This window comes from Psammomys obesus, unplaced genomic scaffold (genome assembly GCF_907164565.1).
Source record: "Psammomys obesus unplaced genomic scaffold, mPsaObe1.curated_primary_1811, whole genome shotgun sequence".
NCBI classification, from domain to species: Eukaryota; Metazoa; Chordata; class Mammalia; order Rodentia; family Muridae; genus Psammomys; species Psammomys obesus.
Window position 1 is genome coordinate 44,135,960 of NW_026587216.1, and position 13,554 is coordinate 44,149,513.

Genomic DNA, 13,554 nt, shown 5'->3' on the forward strand with positions numbered 1-13,554 from the left:
GAAAGAAAGAAAGAAAGAAAGAAAGAAAGAAAGAAAGAAAGAAAGAAGGATAGATAGATAGTGTGTGTGTGTCCAAGAATGTGCTTTCGTGCAGGGGAAATTCATGCATTTCAAGGCACATGTTTGAAAGTCTGCTGACAATCTGTGAGAGGTGGTTCAGCTATGAGGTTTGACTTTCTACCATTGAGTTCTGGGACCAAGTTCAGGGTATCAGGTTCAGCAGCATGCACACTTACTCATGGAGACATCTCACTCACTGGCCCTATGTTTTCTAAGTGGTTCAAATGGAAGTGATATAACCTATGCTTGGCCTTCTAAACCAAGCACTGCCATTTTCAGGCAGTTTTTAGTTTGCTTGGTGATTCCTTGCTCTTTCCTTCTGTATAGTTCCTGTGCAAGCCCAGCAGGGGCAACTTTGTACATCTCTTGTTACAAGGAGGGCCATAGTGTTCCAGATGCTGTTTGTTGTTTCCTTCCTTCCTTCGTTCCTTCCTTCGTTCCTTCCTTCTTTCCTTCCCTCCCTCCCTCCCTTCCTCCCTTTTTCCTTCCTTCCTCCTTTCCTTCTTTCCTCCCTCCCTCCCTCCCTTATTTCCTTCCTTCCTTCCTTCCTTCCTTCCTTCCTTCCTTCCTTCCTTCTTACTTTCTTGTTCTTAATTACAATTTATTCACTTTGTATCCTGGCTGTAGCACCCTCCTTCATCTCCTCCCTATCCCACTGTCCTTCCTTCTCTGCCTCCCTATGTCTCTCCCCTAGTCCACTGAAAGAGGAGGTCTTCCTCCCCTAATATCTGACCCTGTCCTATCAGGTCTTATCAGGACTGTCTGGATCCTCTTTCTGTGTGGCCTAGTAAGGCCATAGGGGGGAAGTGATCAAAGAGCAGGAAACCGATCTCATGCCAGTGACTGCCCCTGCTCCCCTTACTAGGGAACCCCCATTGAGACTGAGCTGCCCATGGGCTACATCTGAGCAGGAGGGGGTCTAGGTCTTTCCACGCATAGTCCTTGGTTGATTCATCAGTCTCTGCATGGCCCTCTGGGCCCACTTTTTTTTTTTTTTTTTTTTTTTTTTTGTGGCTCTGTTGGTCTCCTTGTAAAGCCAGACTGCTGTTTTTAATTTATCCACACGATAAAAGAACATCGGAGTCTGCCTTACCTGGACTGCTGACATTGAACTGTGGGCTGTTTGGGGAGAAGCTGTTGTGTCGCTGGACTCGGCGGCTGGATCGCTTTCCAGGCCACTGAATAGACAGGACCTCTGGCTTGGCTGGCCCTTGCCTGAAACAAGAGCCAACATTGATCTTTACTGTCATTTACTGTCAGAGCTTCAGTGTGTTGTTCCTAAGATGAAATCCTAAAGTATCAACTATGAGGGGTTTCTAGGATTTTTAATGGAATATTTAATTGCTTACAAACATGCTCTGGAGAGCCACGCTGATTTTTACTCCAATATCCAAATGCAAGGATGAGAATATTCTGGGCTTTCATTATTCTTAAAATTAAGCCCAAATAAATTTTTAATTTTGTAACCTAACTCTTCTTTCCAACATTGGCCATGTCATTAATAGAAATGAAATTTGTGTACATGATGTGTTCTAGTTTGCTTAATTTGAGAACCTATGTTTTATATATCTTTTATGTTTTTGTTCCAATCTACTAAAATTCATACATTTTAAAAAGCCAAATAATCACAATCTTACTTCAGCAAACAGAATCTTTCCCCTTCCAAGCCCAGATGTGCTTCCATTCCCTTTCCATAGACATTTCTATGTTTATTATGCCATTTACCTTCCTATCAGAACTCACCATAAAACTGCTCTGTCTGTATTTTTATTTTAGGCTTTCTATTAGATTCCCAATGTGAGCTGCCGAAGCTAGTGATAAATACATGGAAAGACTGTAAAGAACTTCCAAGAAAGGAGCTTTAATGGTGGATTTAGCAAAAAAGGCAAGTTTGTCTTTCTTGTTCCCTGTTTTGCATAGAGAACATGTGAGGAGGGACTTCAAACTTGAAAATGGAAGACGTGTTTAAGACATGAAAAAGAGAGACTGTGTCTGGAGATGCTGCACTGGCCTTGGGTTGGCCCAGAGAGTTCTCTGGTTAGAGAAATCCCTTAAGCATCTGAGCCCCTTTCTATGTATTCCTTTTCCATCACAGGCAGCCAACTATAGCACTCATTTGCCTTTGAGAGAAGCAGTTTTTACTTATCTTTTACTAGCCAAGGTTTCTTTAGCTTTTTTATCCTGTGTTACTGGGTTTCATTTTTCTCTTTGTTGCTTCCTTTGTTTGATAAGAACTAAGCCTCGGATTTCTCACAGAGTTCTGCGCGAAAATAGTCCCCACGTTTGTGGTGTTATGGCATTAAGCCTTTAAGGTAGCCAGTCATCTTAAAGAGAGCACCGCTGACTCTGGCTAACTGCAGATCTTCACTTCTCCCTCCCTTCACCCACATCCAATCTGCAGTCTCACTTCCAGTTCTGTAGCGTACCACCTGCTGCAGCCTCTCCTCAATCTCTGCCCCCTACTAATGAGATTGAGCACACCCTGCTTTCCTCCCTTCTGTGGACTCTCTTAAGCTCCATTCCTAGCCCGTTCTCATTCTCAAGTGTCAGCTTCCAATACTTAGAAACAGATTTTACATGGAATCCTCACAGCTCACACTTATCAGGATGCCAGAAGAATTTTCTACCAGGCAACACACAGTCACAACACTCTCCTAAGAACCATAAAAGGCAACAGAAATCAAGGAACAAAAGACCCACCTGACAAAGTTAAGACCAGATATCAGCTTCTAGAATTACAGTCTTCCATTCTCATATGCCTAAACGCCAGTGTGAAAACACAATCAGTAACATCCGGGACAGCAAGTCTCGTCTAGAGCCCAGCAACCCTGCCAGCGCAGGCTCTGGGGGAAGCACCAGAACAAGACCCTAAGATAGCCTGTATGAATTATGGTGGAGGTCCTTAAAGAGGAAATGAGTAAATCCTTTAAAGATTTCTATGAAAACACGAACAGTGGAAGGAAATGAATAAAACAGTCAAGGGCCTGAAAATGGAAATAAAATCAATAAAGAAAACTCAAACTGGAGAAAATTTGGAAGTGAAAAATTTACAGCTCAAACAGGAACTTCACAGGCAAGCCTCAACAAAAGAATTGGAGAGATGGAACAGAGAGTCTCAGGCATGAAGACATGATGCTTCCATGATAGATACCTCTGTCAAATAAAGTTTTAAATATATAAAAAATATCCTGGCACAAAACACACAGAAATCAGAACACTATTGAAAGAACAAACCTATAAATAATGGAGAAGAAACTCAGGTCAAAGTTCTAGAAAATATTTTCAACAAAATTACAGAAGAAAAAATTTTCTAAAGACTGTGGCGTTGAACTAGGTACAAGAAGCATTCAGAACACTAAATGAACTGGACCAGAAAAGAGAGTCTCTTTCCTTGGCACATAACAAAGAAAAAACAGTTAAAACTGTAAGGGAAAAGGAGAAAGCAGCACATAAAGCAGACCTATAGCAATAACACCTGACTTCTCAATAGAGACTCTGAAAGCCAGAAGGGCCTGGAAAGTGATCTACACGTTCTGAGAAACATCAGATGCTGGCTGAGACTACTATGCCCAGCAAAACTTCCAATCACCTTAGACAGAGAACAAAAAGATAAAAGCATGATAAAACCAAATTAAAGCAATATATACTACCAAGCCCTACAGGTGCTAGAAAAAAATTCCAACTTAACGAGGTTAATCACACCCAAGGAAACACTAGCAATAAATAATCCGACCAGTAAATCAAAAGAGCCCCCCTCCCACTCCACAACTGCAAAATAACAGGAATCAACAAACTTTGCTCATCGATATCTTTGAATATCAGTGGTTCCAATTTTCTAATAATGAAAAAAAAAACACAGACTAACAGAATGGATGTGAATATAGGGACCATCCCCTTCTGCTGCAACCAAGAAATAAATCTAAAAATCAAGGATAGACATCATCTTTGGGTAAAAGACTAGGGAAAGATATTCCAAGCAAATGGACCTAAGAAGACCTATTGTAAGCTGTAGTAGCCAGTTTAATATCTGACAAAATAGACTTTAACCAACACTAATTAGAAGAGAGAGGGAACAAAACTACAGACTCATCGAAGGGAAAATCCACCAGGAAGACATTCCAATTCTCAACATTTTTGCCCCAAACACAAAAACACATAAGTTCATAAAAGAAACACTACTACAGCTAAAATCTCACAATGACCCTCACACACTAATAATGGGTGACTTCAATACCCCACTCTTGACAACAGACAGGTCATCCAGAAAGAAAATCAAGAGAAATGATAGAAGTTAGTTATAAACTAAATGAACCTAATGGGTATTTACGGAACACTTCACTCAAATACAGCTCATGAGACTTTCTCCAGAACTGATGACACATATCAGTCTCAACACATATAAGAAAACTGAAACAACATCTTGCATCCTATCTGACCACTATGGGTGCATTAAAGCTGGACATCTACAACAACAGAAACAACAGGAAGCTTACAGACCCATGGGAACTGAACAATTCATTACTGAATAAAAAAATTGGTCAAGACAAATATTAGGAAAGACCTTAAAGATGGTCTAGAGTTGAATGAAAAAGAGTATTAATCATACCCAAACTCATGGTACACAATGAAGGAAGTTCTAACAGGAGAGTTCATAGTACTAAGAATATACATTTATAAAAGGAGAGATCTCACACTAGCAGCTTAACAGCACTCCTGAAAGCTCTAGAACAAAAAGAAATCACAATGAAAAGGAGTAGATGGAAAGAAATAATCAAACTCAGGATTGAAATCAATAAAATAGAAACAAGTAACAAACAAAAACTATACAAAGAATTGATGAAATAGTGTTTATTCTTCCAGAAAATCAATTAGATTGACAAAACCTTATACAAATTAACTAAGAGGTAAAGAAAGTATTCACATTAATAAAATTAGAAATGAAAAGGGAGACATAATAACATACACTGAGGAAATCCAGAGAATCATAAGGACATACTTTAAAAACCTATACTCCTCCAAACTGGAAAATCTAAAAGAAATGGATAATTCTCTCAATACATTCCACTTACAAAAGTGAAGCCAAGATCAGATAAACAGACTAATAACCTCTAATGATATAGAAACAGTAATTAAAATCTCCCAAACAAACAAACAAACAAACAAAAAAAATGTTTTTTTTTGGGGGGGGGGAAGAGAGATCCAGGGCCAGATGATTTTAACATAGAGTTTTATGAGGTCACAATTACTAGAACCAAACCACATTAAAACCTAAGAAAAAAGAGAATTACAGACCAATTTCCTTATGAAATCAGATGCAAAAAAATCACAACAAATTTCTTGCAAACTGAATCCAAGAATACATCAAAAAGATTATCTACCTTGATGAAGTAGCTTTCTCCCCAGAGATGCAGGGATGATTTTTTTTTCTAGTTCCATTCATTTACCTAAAAATTTCATGATTCCATTTTTTTGAAAGCTGAGTAATACTCCTTGTGGAAATGCACTACATTTTCTTGACCCATATTCCTGCTGAGGGTCATCTAGGTTGCTTCCAATATCTCCCTATTATGAATAAAGCAGCAAAGAACAATGGGTGAGCAAGTGTCTCTGTGATTGGTTGAAACATCCTTTGGCTTCATGCCCAAGATTAGTCAACTGGATCTTGATTGGTTCCTATCTTCTTGGTGAACCACCACAATAATTTCCATAGAGTTAGAACCAGGTCCTCTGCATATCTATCACGGCTTCTAGTTTTTGTGGGGTTCCTGACTGTGCAAACGAGTGGTTTATTTTTCTTGTGTTTTCTCTTGGGCTATTTTCTTTTTGTTGATTTTTTTTTGCTATTTCCACTATTTTCTTTTTGTTGATTTTTTTGACTATTTCCAATGTGTCCAATGTACTTTTTGTCTTACTTTACTAAAAGACAGAGAGAGAGAGACATCTGCACCCTAATTTCCAGAGTAGACCCCATTGTCCTTTCCAGATGTCCTGGCTTCTCCTCTCTTAGAATGTCTGGACGCATCTTTGTAATATTCTGCAATGTTGTAATTACATTTCTTAGTGTTATTTTTTTAAATCATTATAATGAGTTCTTAGTCTACTCTACCAGGCAGAAAACTCAAACTCTTGTTCTGAAAGCTGTTCTTGAATTATTCTTTTGATATTCTCTAGCTGTTTGTCTCTGACTCAAGCTCCTAAAAGATGAGTTGCTGATAACTCCAGTTCCTTGAACTCCACCCAGAAGTGCACAGCCTGACCATAGCTGTACATAGCTATGACTAACTGCTGGTCTTGGCCTCTGTAACTTGCTGTGCAGACCTTCAAGGGCTAGTATGAGGTCCCCTTGACCATTTAATCTTGACAGAGCAGAATAGCACTTGCGGTTTCTGCCTTTAAAAGCTCTTCTGTTACCTGCCTCTGCACTGAATGTCTCTGATTTGGCATAGAGGCCGTGGCCCTGCTAGGAGTTTTAATAAATCTGGCTAATTATAATCTGAATTGAGACTGTTGGTCTTTTCCTGGTGGTCTGAAGCTCCATAACAATTTCCATTTCTTCTGGTTTTGTTTTGTGTTTGCTTTGCCTTTTCTGTTGCTCCACCTATTCCTCTACATTCCAGAGAGAGGGCTTACAGGTTGGCATTTTTGTATGTGTTGCCATTAGTTAAGTCACATCTTTCCTTCCTTCCTTCCTTTCTTCCTTCCTTCCTTCCTTCCTTCCTTCCTTCCTTCCTTCCTCCCTCCCTCCCTCCCTCCCTCCCTCCCTTCCTCCCTCCCTCTCTCTCTCCCGCTTTCTCTCTCTCTCTCTATTTCTTTTTCTTGGAGGGGAGGAGATTTCAAAATTGCATTTCTCTGTGTAGCCTTGTCTATCCAGGACTGATCTGTAATCCAGGCTGGCCTTGAACTCACATAAATCCACCTGCCTTCGCCTCTCCAAGTGCTGGGATTGAAGGCTAGTGCCACCATGCCTGGCTCAAGTCACATCTTTCAATCAGTCTTTAAGCCTATTTGTAGGTATGACTCTGACTTTCTCTTAGATTAATCAGATCTTCCACTTTAGTGTCCCCTAACTGAACACTGAGGCCTTATGTCGTGACCTGGGAACACAGGATACAAAGGGGGTCAGGATGAAGACCTTCACTTAGTGTCTCATCTTCAGCTTTGTGACAGGCCCCCTGCTGTCCTTGGTTTACACTCGTTTACCCCAAGCGTTGCTAGGCTGGGGAGGAACAAGCACTACAAATTAGTGGTGGGGGTTTCTGTGGTACACCGGTCTCCCTCTCTCCTCACTGTCCGCTCCGCTCGGCTCTATCAGTTCTTCCGCATCCTATGGTACTTTGTGTGCACTGATGTTCATCTTCCTCCCACACAGTCTGTGTGAGCTGCTTTCTCAGGGAGTCTAAATCACTCTCTACTCTTCTTTTCAGATTTCAGGTTTCTCGTTGGGGTTGGGGTGTGGCTTTTCTTCCCTTTACTGTTGATGTGTTCATGACTCTTCTATCTGGGCATTTTTTAAAATGTCAGTTTTGAAAGTTTAGGCAGAGAACAACAACAAAAGCATTCGTGTGTGTCTAGTCTCCAGTATTAAATTTTCCCTATGGGTTTTCCCACAGCTAAGCCTCATGCTTTGGCGACACAGGCAATCAGTGCTGCTTTTCTCTGACCAAGCCAGGGATCATAAGCCATTGGAGGATTTATAATCACTTATGAGTAAAATCAAAGCCATTTGTTTCTTCTATAATAGGCAACTATCAAAAGGCAAAAAAATGACTTCCAAGCCCAGAGGGACTCATTTGTATCTCTGCCTATGGAAGAAACTTGGGAAACAGACCAAACTTAGAGATTCCATTATATGAAGAAAATCCACATGTAATTGAACTGCATCCAGGAAATGCAGCTTGTGAGGAGAAGGATTTATGCAATAGGACAGGGGTCCTCTTGAGGGAAGCTTCCACGTCACATAATGATTACCCTTGCCACTGGCTATTAGGTTTGTCCAAAAGACAGGGAATTAAAGTGGCTCCCACTTAGCCAGTTTGCCAGAGCAGATACAAAGATGGTCTGAAATGCCATCTGAGAATCTCACCTCTGTGACATGCCAGCTGTGCATACCCCCCTCTCTGAAATTGCTGTTTTCACATGAATGGGCACAGACATTATGCCCAGCCCAGCATGTCTGATTCATTACTGCAGGGTGACTGGTGTTGTGTGATTCTGCCTGGGGCTTCTAGAAGGAGATGTTTTCTCTAGATTCCATCCCTCTCAAGAGGTCTGAATCCCCTAGTTTCACAAGTATTAAATTCTAAAGTAATACTGGTGCTGAACGGGAAGAAAATTATTATGACCATGGGAATTTTAATGAAACCTGAAGCTTAATCAAGTCTTGACTGTGTAGGGTATCATAGAATCCTCCTTTGTGATGTTAAAAACTGAGGAGTTTTGTAAATCCTGTTTTGGCTTCTCTTCACTCTGTTCTTTTCTCACACAAATATGTACTGTCTTTAGTTGCTAGACTAATTTTCTCTAAGCCTTGGTTTCATTAGATTGTTCTTTTATAACCACTAACAGTAACCTATGATTGGGGTCAACTTCCAATGCAGCTGTCTAGCTTTTAAGATCTTCCAGACAGCAGATGGATTGGCCTCCTCACTGTCCCTAACGTGGCTGCTCTTCCCATTCACACCCATTCATTCAGTTCTACTTATTTAATGTGTAGAGGGGCACAATGCGAAGCCTCTGGCATCTAGAAATGCAATGACTGATGGAGAAGATAAATAAGTATAAGTCCTAGTTAAAAAAGTCGGAACACGAGTCAGAAGTAGAGGAGTTGGAGGTGTGTGTGTGTGTGTGTGTGTGTGTGTGTGTGTGTGTGTAGGCTTTATAGACAAAGAATTATAGAGTGACAAAAAAGGTTGAAAAAGCTAGCCAGATGACAGATGTCGAGCATGGGGTGGGCTGGGACACACTCTCCCAGTCTTAGAATGTTGTTTTGAATCTCCAAGTCCTCCTGAAGATCCAGTTCAAGGCTCCTTGGCATGGGAAGCTTTTCCAAGGCTGTTTTGGTTGATGTCCTGGGACAGAGCAGTTTTGTCTTGCTCTGTCACTGGTCCCGGTCCTGGGACCTCTGCTCATGTTGGCCTTCAGAGAGAAGGTAGGAAAGTGTAATCTTAGGAAAGGAGGCACAGCCTTCTAGGTTAGGGCTAATGAACGCTTCCTTCTGAACCACCAGAAGCTTCAGAATGGGTTTAATGGGCACCACCCTTTAGGGGAGTACCTTTTCTAAATAATTTAAAAATTAATTTATTAAGACACTCCTGAGAGTGTCTCAGAATGCAGTTGGACTTGGGCATCTCTGGGTGCTTTAGTCAAATTCCATGTCACAGCATTGTCCACACTGACAAGAGACCTGTAATCGTTGCCATTATTCAAGCAGTTTTGGGGCTGTAAGTCTAGCAGTCAAAGGTTCACTAACCCTCTGCTGTCTTCTATGTCTCTTACACTCTGTATTATTTTGTCCCTTCTCATTAAACACAGCGGCTACACAGCTTCTGGTTGCAAGCACAAGTTAAGGAAGCCTAAGACAAAAACAATTGTTCACTGAACATTTGCTGTGTGTGTGGTTCTGGGTGTGCCCTGTAGGCAAAAACTGTAGAGAGGAAAAAAGAGAACCCTGAGAATAAAGGTGGGAGGCGTGCCGATGCTTTCCTCAGACTCTTCTCAGGTGGCAAATGCTTGAGTTTTAAAAGGAAAGAATTTGGATCCATGAGATCTAAACCCAGAGAAATAATAAGGACTATTACTTCCTCACCAAGCACAGGAAATCAATTTCATTATGCTTCAAGACATTCACTTATAGTCTCAGAGTGGAGGAGGTGGGATGCTGCTTCCCTGATGGGAATCTCTGTACCTTGCTATTTGGTGTGGAGTCACTGAACAAAGTGAAAAGAAAGCGTGCGTGTGGAGAAGAGTGCATGGGCCCACTGGAGGATGCAACCCAGCGCTCATCTGCGGCATCTTCAAATCCATCATCTGCACAGCCTCCCTGAATTCTGAAACGACGGGCTCTTTTGTAGGAACCTGGCAGTGCCCATTCATCCGAATCTCTGCGCATGGCTGAAAATGTTATACTATAGTAGAGGTGTCTTGATAATTATGTATCCATAAGTTACCACCGTTTTGTTCAATGGGCTTACTGCATGGTTCCAAGATGCAAGTGTCATATCAGTCACGTCTAGGGGCTGAGAAAAGGACATATTGACCACGGTATGTCAGAAGAGAAAGAATTGTGCCCTTGTCTGTTTTGCAAGGCACAAACAATGTCAACTGAGTAAAATACCAAAAGGTTTGAGTTATTCTGATGTCAATTTCTTGTAACACAGGCTTCTCTTCAACACTAGCACCTTTATTATGTTGTTAATTTTCTTGTTAGTTATATATACTAGTAGCATTAGCTTTTACATCTCTCTCATCACTCACTTTTCTCCATTTTAAAAGTGATTTGGCTTGCTAATTAAGGCCATGATCTTTCTAATAGAGCCAGGATCATTCTCTCTAGTAAGGCCTTTCTGATCATTGCTACATTTTCAATGTATACCTATTTTCAAGATCAGGCTGTGGATTTAAAGTCCTCTCTGTCATATTTAATATTTCACTCTTCAGCAACTCAATGACATGTTATTTCCCTTTTATCTAGCTTTTTGTACTTTTCACTTTATTTTTAGTATACATGTTTTATGTTTGCAATAGGTTTTAGGTCCTTAGGGATTAATATCTTGCTAAATATAAATTAATATCATCTATATTGTTTTTTAAACTCTTCTCTACATATTAAATTCTAATTTCACATTTGTTGAGTAAGTGACATACAACAAGTGAGTTTTTTTCTAAGCAAATAGCCTAGAGAGGTCCTTGGCATTACTTAAAATCTATTAATTAACATAATTAGCTTTGTCTAGAGTAAGCAGAATAACCCCTCAACGGCCTTCGCATAAGTAAAATATCATCATCAGAGATATATAAAACATTAGTTGCCTTTCTTGACGGGTTTGCTCTTCAGTGGTTTCCATGGCACATTCCAGAGAGTTCTGGAGAGACTGCAACTGATTTAAGGTCTCCTTCAACAAAAATCGAGTGACGAACTGTTCCAAATTGGAGGCTTCTTGGTAGTCCTATGGGTTACAAAACAAATGTAATTAGAAATTCAAGGAGAGGAGAACCTCCCCTATCACTGGACTTGGGAAGGGGCATGCATGCAGAAAGGGGAGGGGAGGATGGAGGGGCTTATGGGGGGATACAAAATGAATAAAATGTAATTAATAAAAAATAAAAAAAGGTTAAAAAAGATTGATACAGAATATATATATTATATATTCTTTCCTTGAAAAAAAAAAAGAAATTCTGTAGAGACAAACATCCAGGAAAATATATTTTTTCCCCAAGTACCCATCACACTCAGAACAATCCTGGAAGGGAGAGTGGAAAGGGAAGAGGGATTGATCCAGAAGTCTGTGACTTGGTCCATTTGCCAGAGGCTGAACTAAAAACCGATTAGACTATATCACTTCTCATTACACCTGCCTCAGGTTTGGCAAAAGGACAAACATTAGCAGTGTTATATAATAGATTTCTGAGGGAAAAAAGGTTTCTGGAAAAATGTTAGAATGCAACTGACTCTCTCTATGTTCTGTTTCGTGTAACTAATGACCACGACATCATATGTTTTCTTTTTAACCCACGAAATATAGTCATGTTTCAACAGCTGCCTTAATTCATTCTCGATAGATTTATCATGCTTGATCTGTATTCCAGAGAAGGTGGAGAAATTAGGTGTAGTTATTTTAAAATCTGGAAAATGTTAGGCTTGGAATATTTAGAGAGTGTACGCAATCTGTTCATGTTCTGCTCAGCAACGCTAAAGACTGTGTGCAGCTAACTTCTGTCACAAACGTAGCATGTATTCCACCAGCCACTGGCTGACTTGGGCTCAGCCGTGCCCTTGCGCGGCTCCTCATGGCAAGCGAGTGAACGTGCCCTCAACCTTCCTAACGCTGTGACCCTTCAATACAGTTCCTCAGTCCTGGTGGCCCCCAACCATAAAATGATTTTCATTGTTTACTTCATGCCTGTAATTTTGCTACTGTTATGAATTGGAATGTAACTATCAGATATTTCCAATAGTCTTGGATGACTCCTTGTGAAAGAATCATTTGTCCCTGAAAAGGGTTGTGACCCACAGATTGAGAACCATTGCTCTAGCTAGTTCTAGTTGCTACCCTGTAATGTCTCAGGGAGAACCAGAAAAGAAAGCCAGGGTATAGCTAAGACTCTAGTAATAGTGAATACAGAGCCTGAACTGGCCAGCTTCTATAATCAGGAAAGACTTCCAGTGCAGGGATTGGGACACCAGCTCAGGCACAAAACCTTCAGCCTACAATTTGTCCTGCCTGCAAAATGCGCTGGGGTAAAGATGTCACACAAATTGTGGGAATAGCCAACTAGTAACTGGTCCAGCTTGAGACCCATGCCAGGAGAGGCAGCCCATGCCTGACACTGTCTAGAGGGCCAGGAACCAGAGGCTGGACAACCCAGAGACCTAAGTTAGGATCAAACATAAAAGAAAACCAGAAAAACCAAAAATCAATACAAAAACAAAAAACCAGAAGAAATCAGTGAAATGGTCCCTAATAATGTTCTTTTTCTTTTCTTTTTTCTTCCTTCCTTTCTTTCTTCTTTCATCACTTTACATCTGATGCCACCCCCTCCCTCCTCTCCTTCCAATCCCACCTTCATGTCTCTTCCCCCTTTACCCACTTCTTCTCAGAGAAGGGGGCGCTCCCAAAGGATACCAACCCAGCCTAGCATCTGTAATTGTAGACAGGAACCTAGCAAAACCTTCATCAGAGAGGGCTTCACCTAGCAACTGATGAGAACAGATGCAGAGACCCACAGCCAAACATTAGGCAGCACTCGGGAAATCCTGAAGAAAAGGGCAGGAAGGATTGTAGGAACCCAAAGTGGCAAGGACACCACAAGAAAACAGAATCAACTAAGTAGAGCTCACAGAGACTGAACTGACAATCTCAGACCCTGTATGACTCTGAGCTAGGTCCTCCACAGGTATGTTATGTTTATGTAGCTTGGTGTTCTTATGGAACTCCTAACAGAGGGAGTGGGGTTGTCTCTGACTCTTTTGCCTACTTTGGGGACCCCTTTCCTCCTACTGGGTTACCACCCAGCTCTTATTGCAACTTGCTATGCCATGTTTGGTTGATATCCCTTGGAGGCCTGCTCTTTTATAAAGGGAAGCAGAGGAGAAGTAGATGGGGATGGGGGAGGTGGGAGGGAGGGAATGGAAAAAGAGAAGAGATGGTAAACTTCAGTCAGGATGTAATAAATGAAAGAAGAAAGAGAAGGAGAAGGATAAAGGAGGAGGAGGAAGAGGAGGAAACGAAGGAGAAGAAGGAGGAGGAGGAAAAGGAGGAGGAGGAGGAGGAGGAG

General features: G+C 41.0%; 1 protein-coding gene across 1 annotated transcript in view; it reads right to left on the minus strand.

Moving 5' to 3' along the window:
* Necab1 (N-terminal EF-hand calcium binding protein 1) overlaps positions 1-13,554 on the minus strand; it is a 163,950-nt gene that overhangs the window by 30,005 nt on the left and 120,391 nt on the right. The window contains exons 6-7 of the mRNA XM_055603579.1: positions 11,089-11,225; positions 1,154-1,275 (exon numbers count right to left, since the gene is read on the minus strand). Of these exons, the coding sequence (XP_055459554.1) occupies positions 1,154-1,275; positions 11,089-11,225 (259 nt within the window). The remainder of the gene's footprint in view (positions 1-1,153; positions 1,276-11,088; positions 11,226-13,554) is intronic.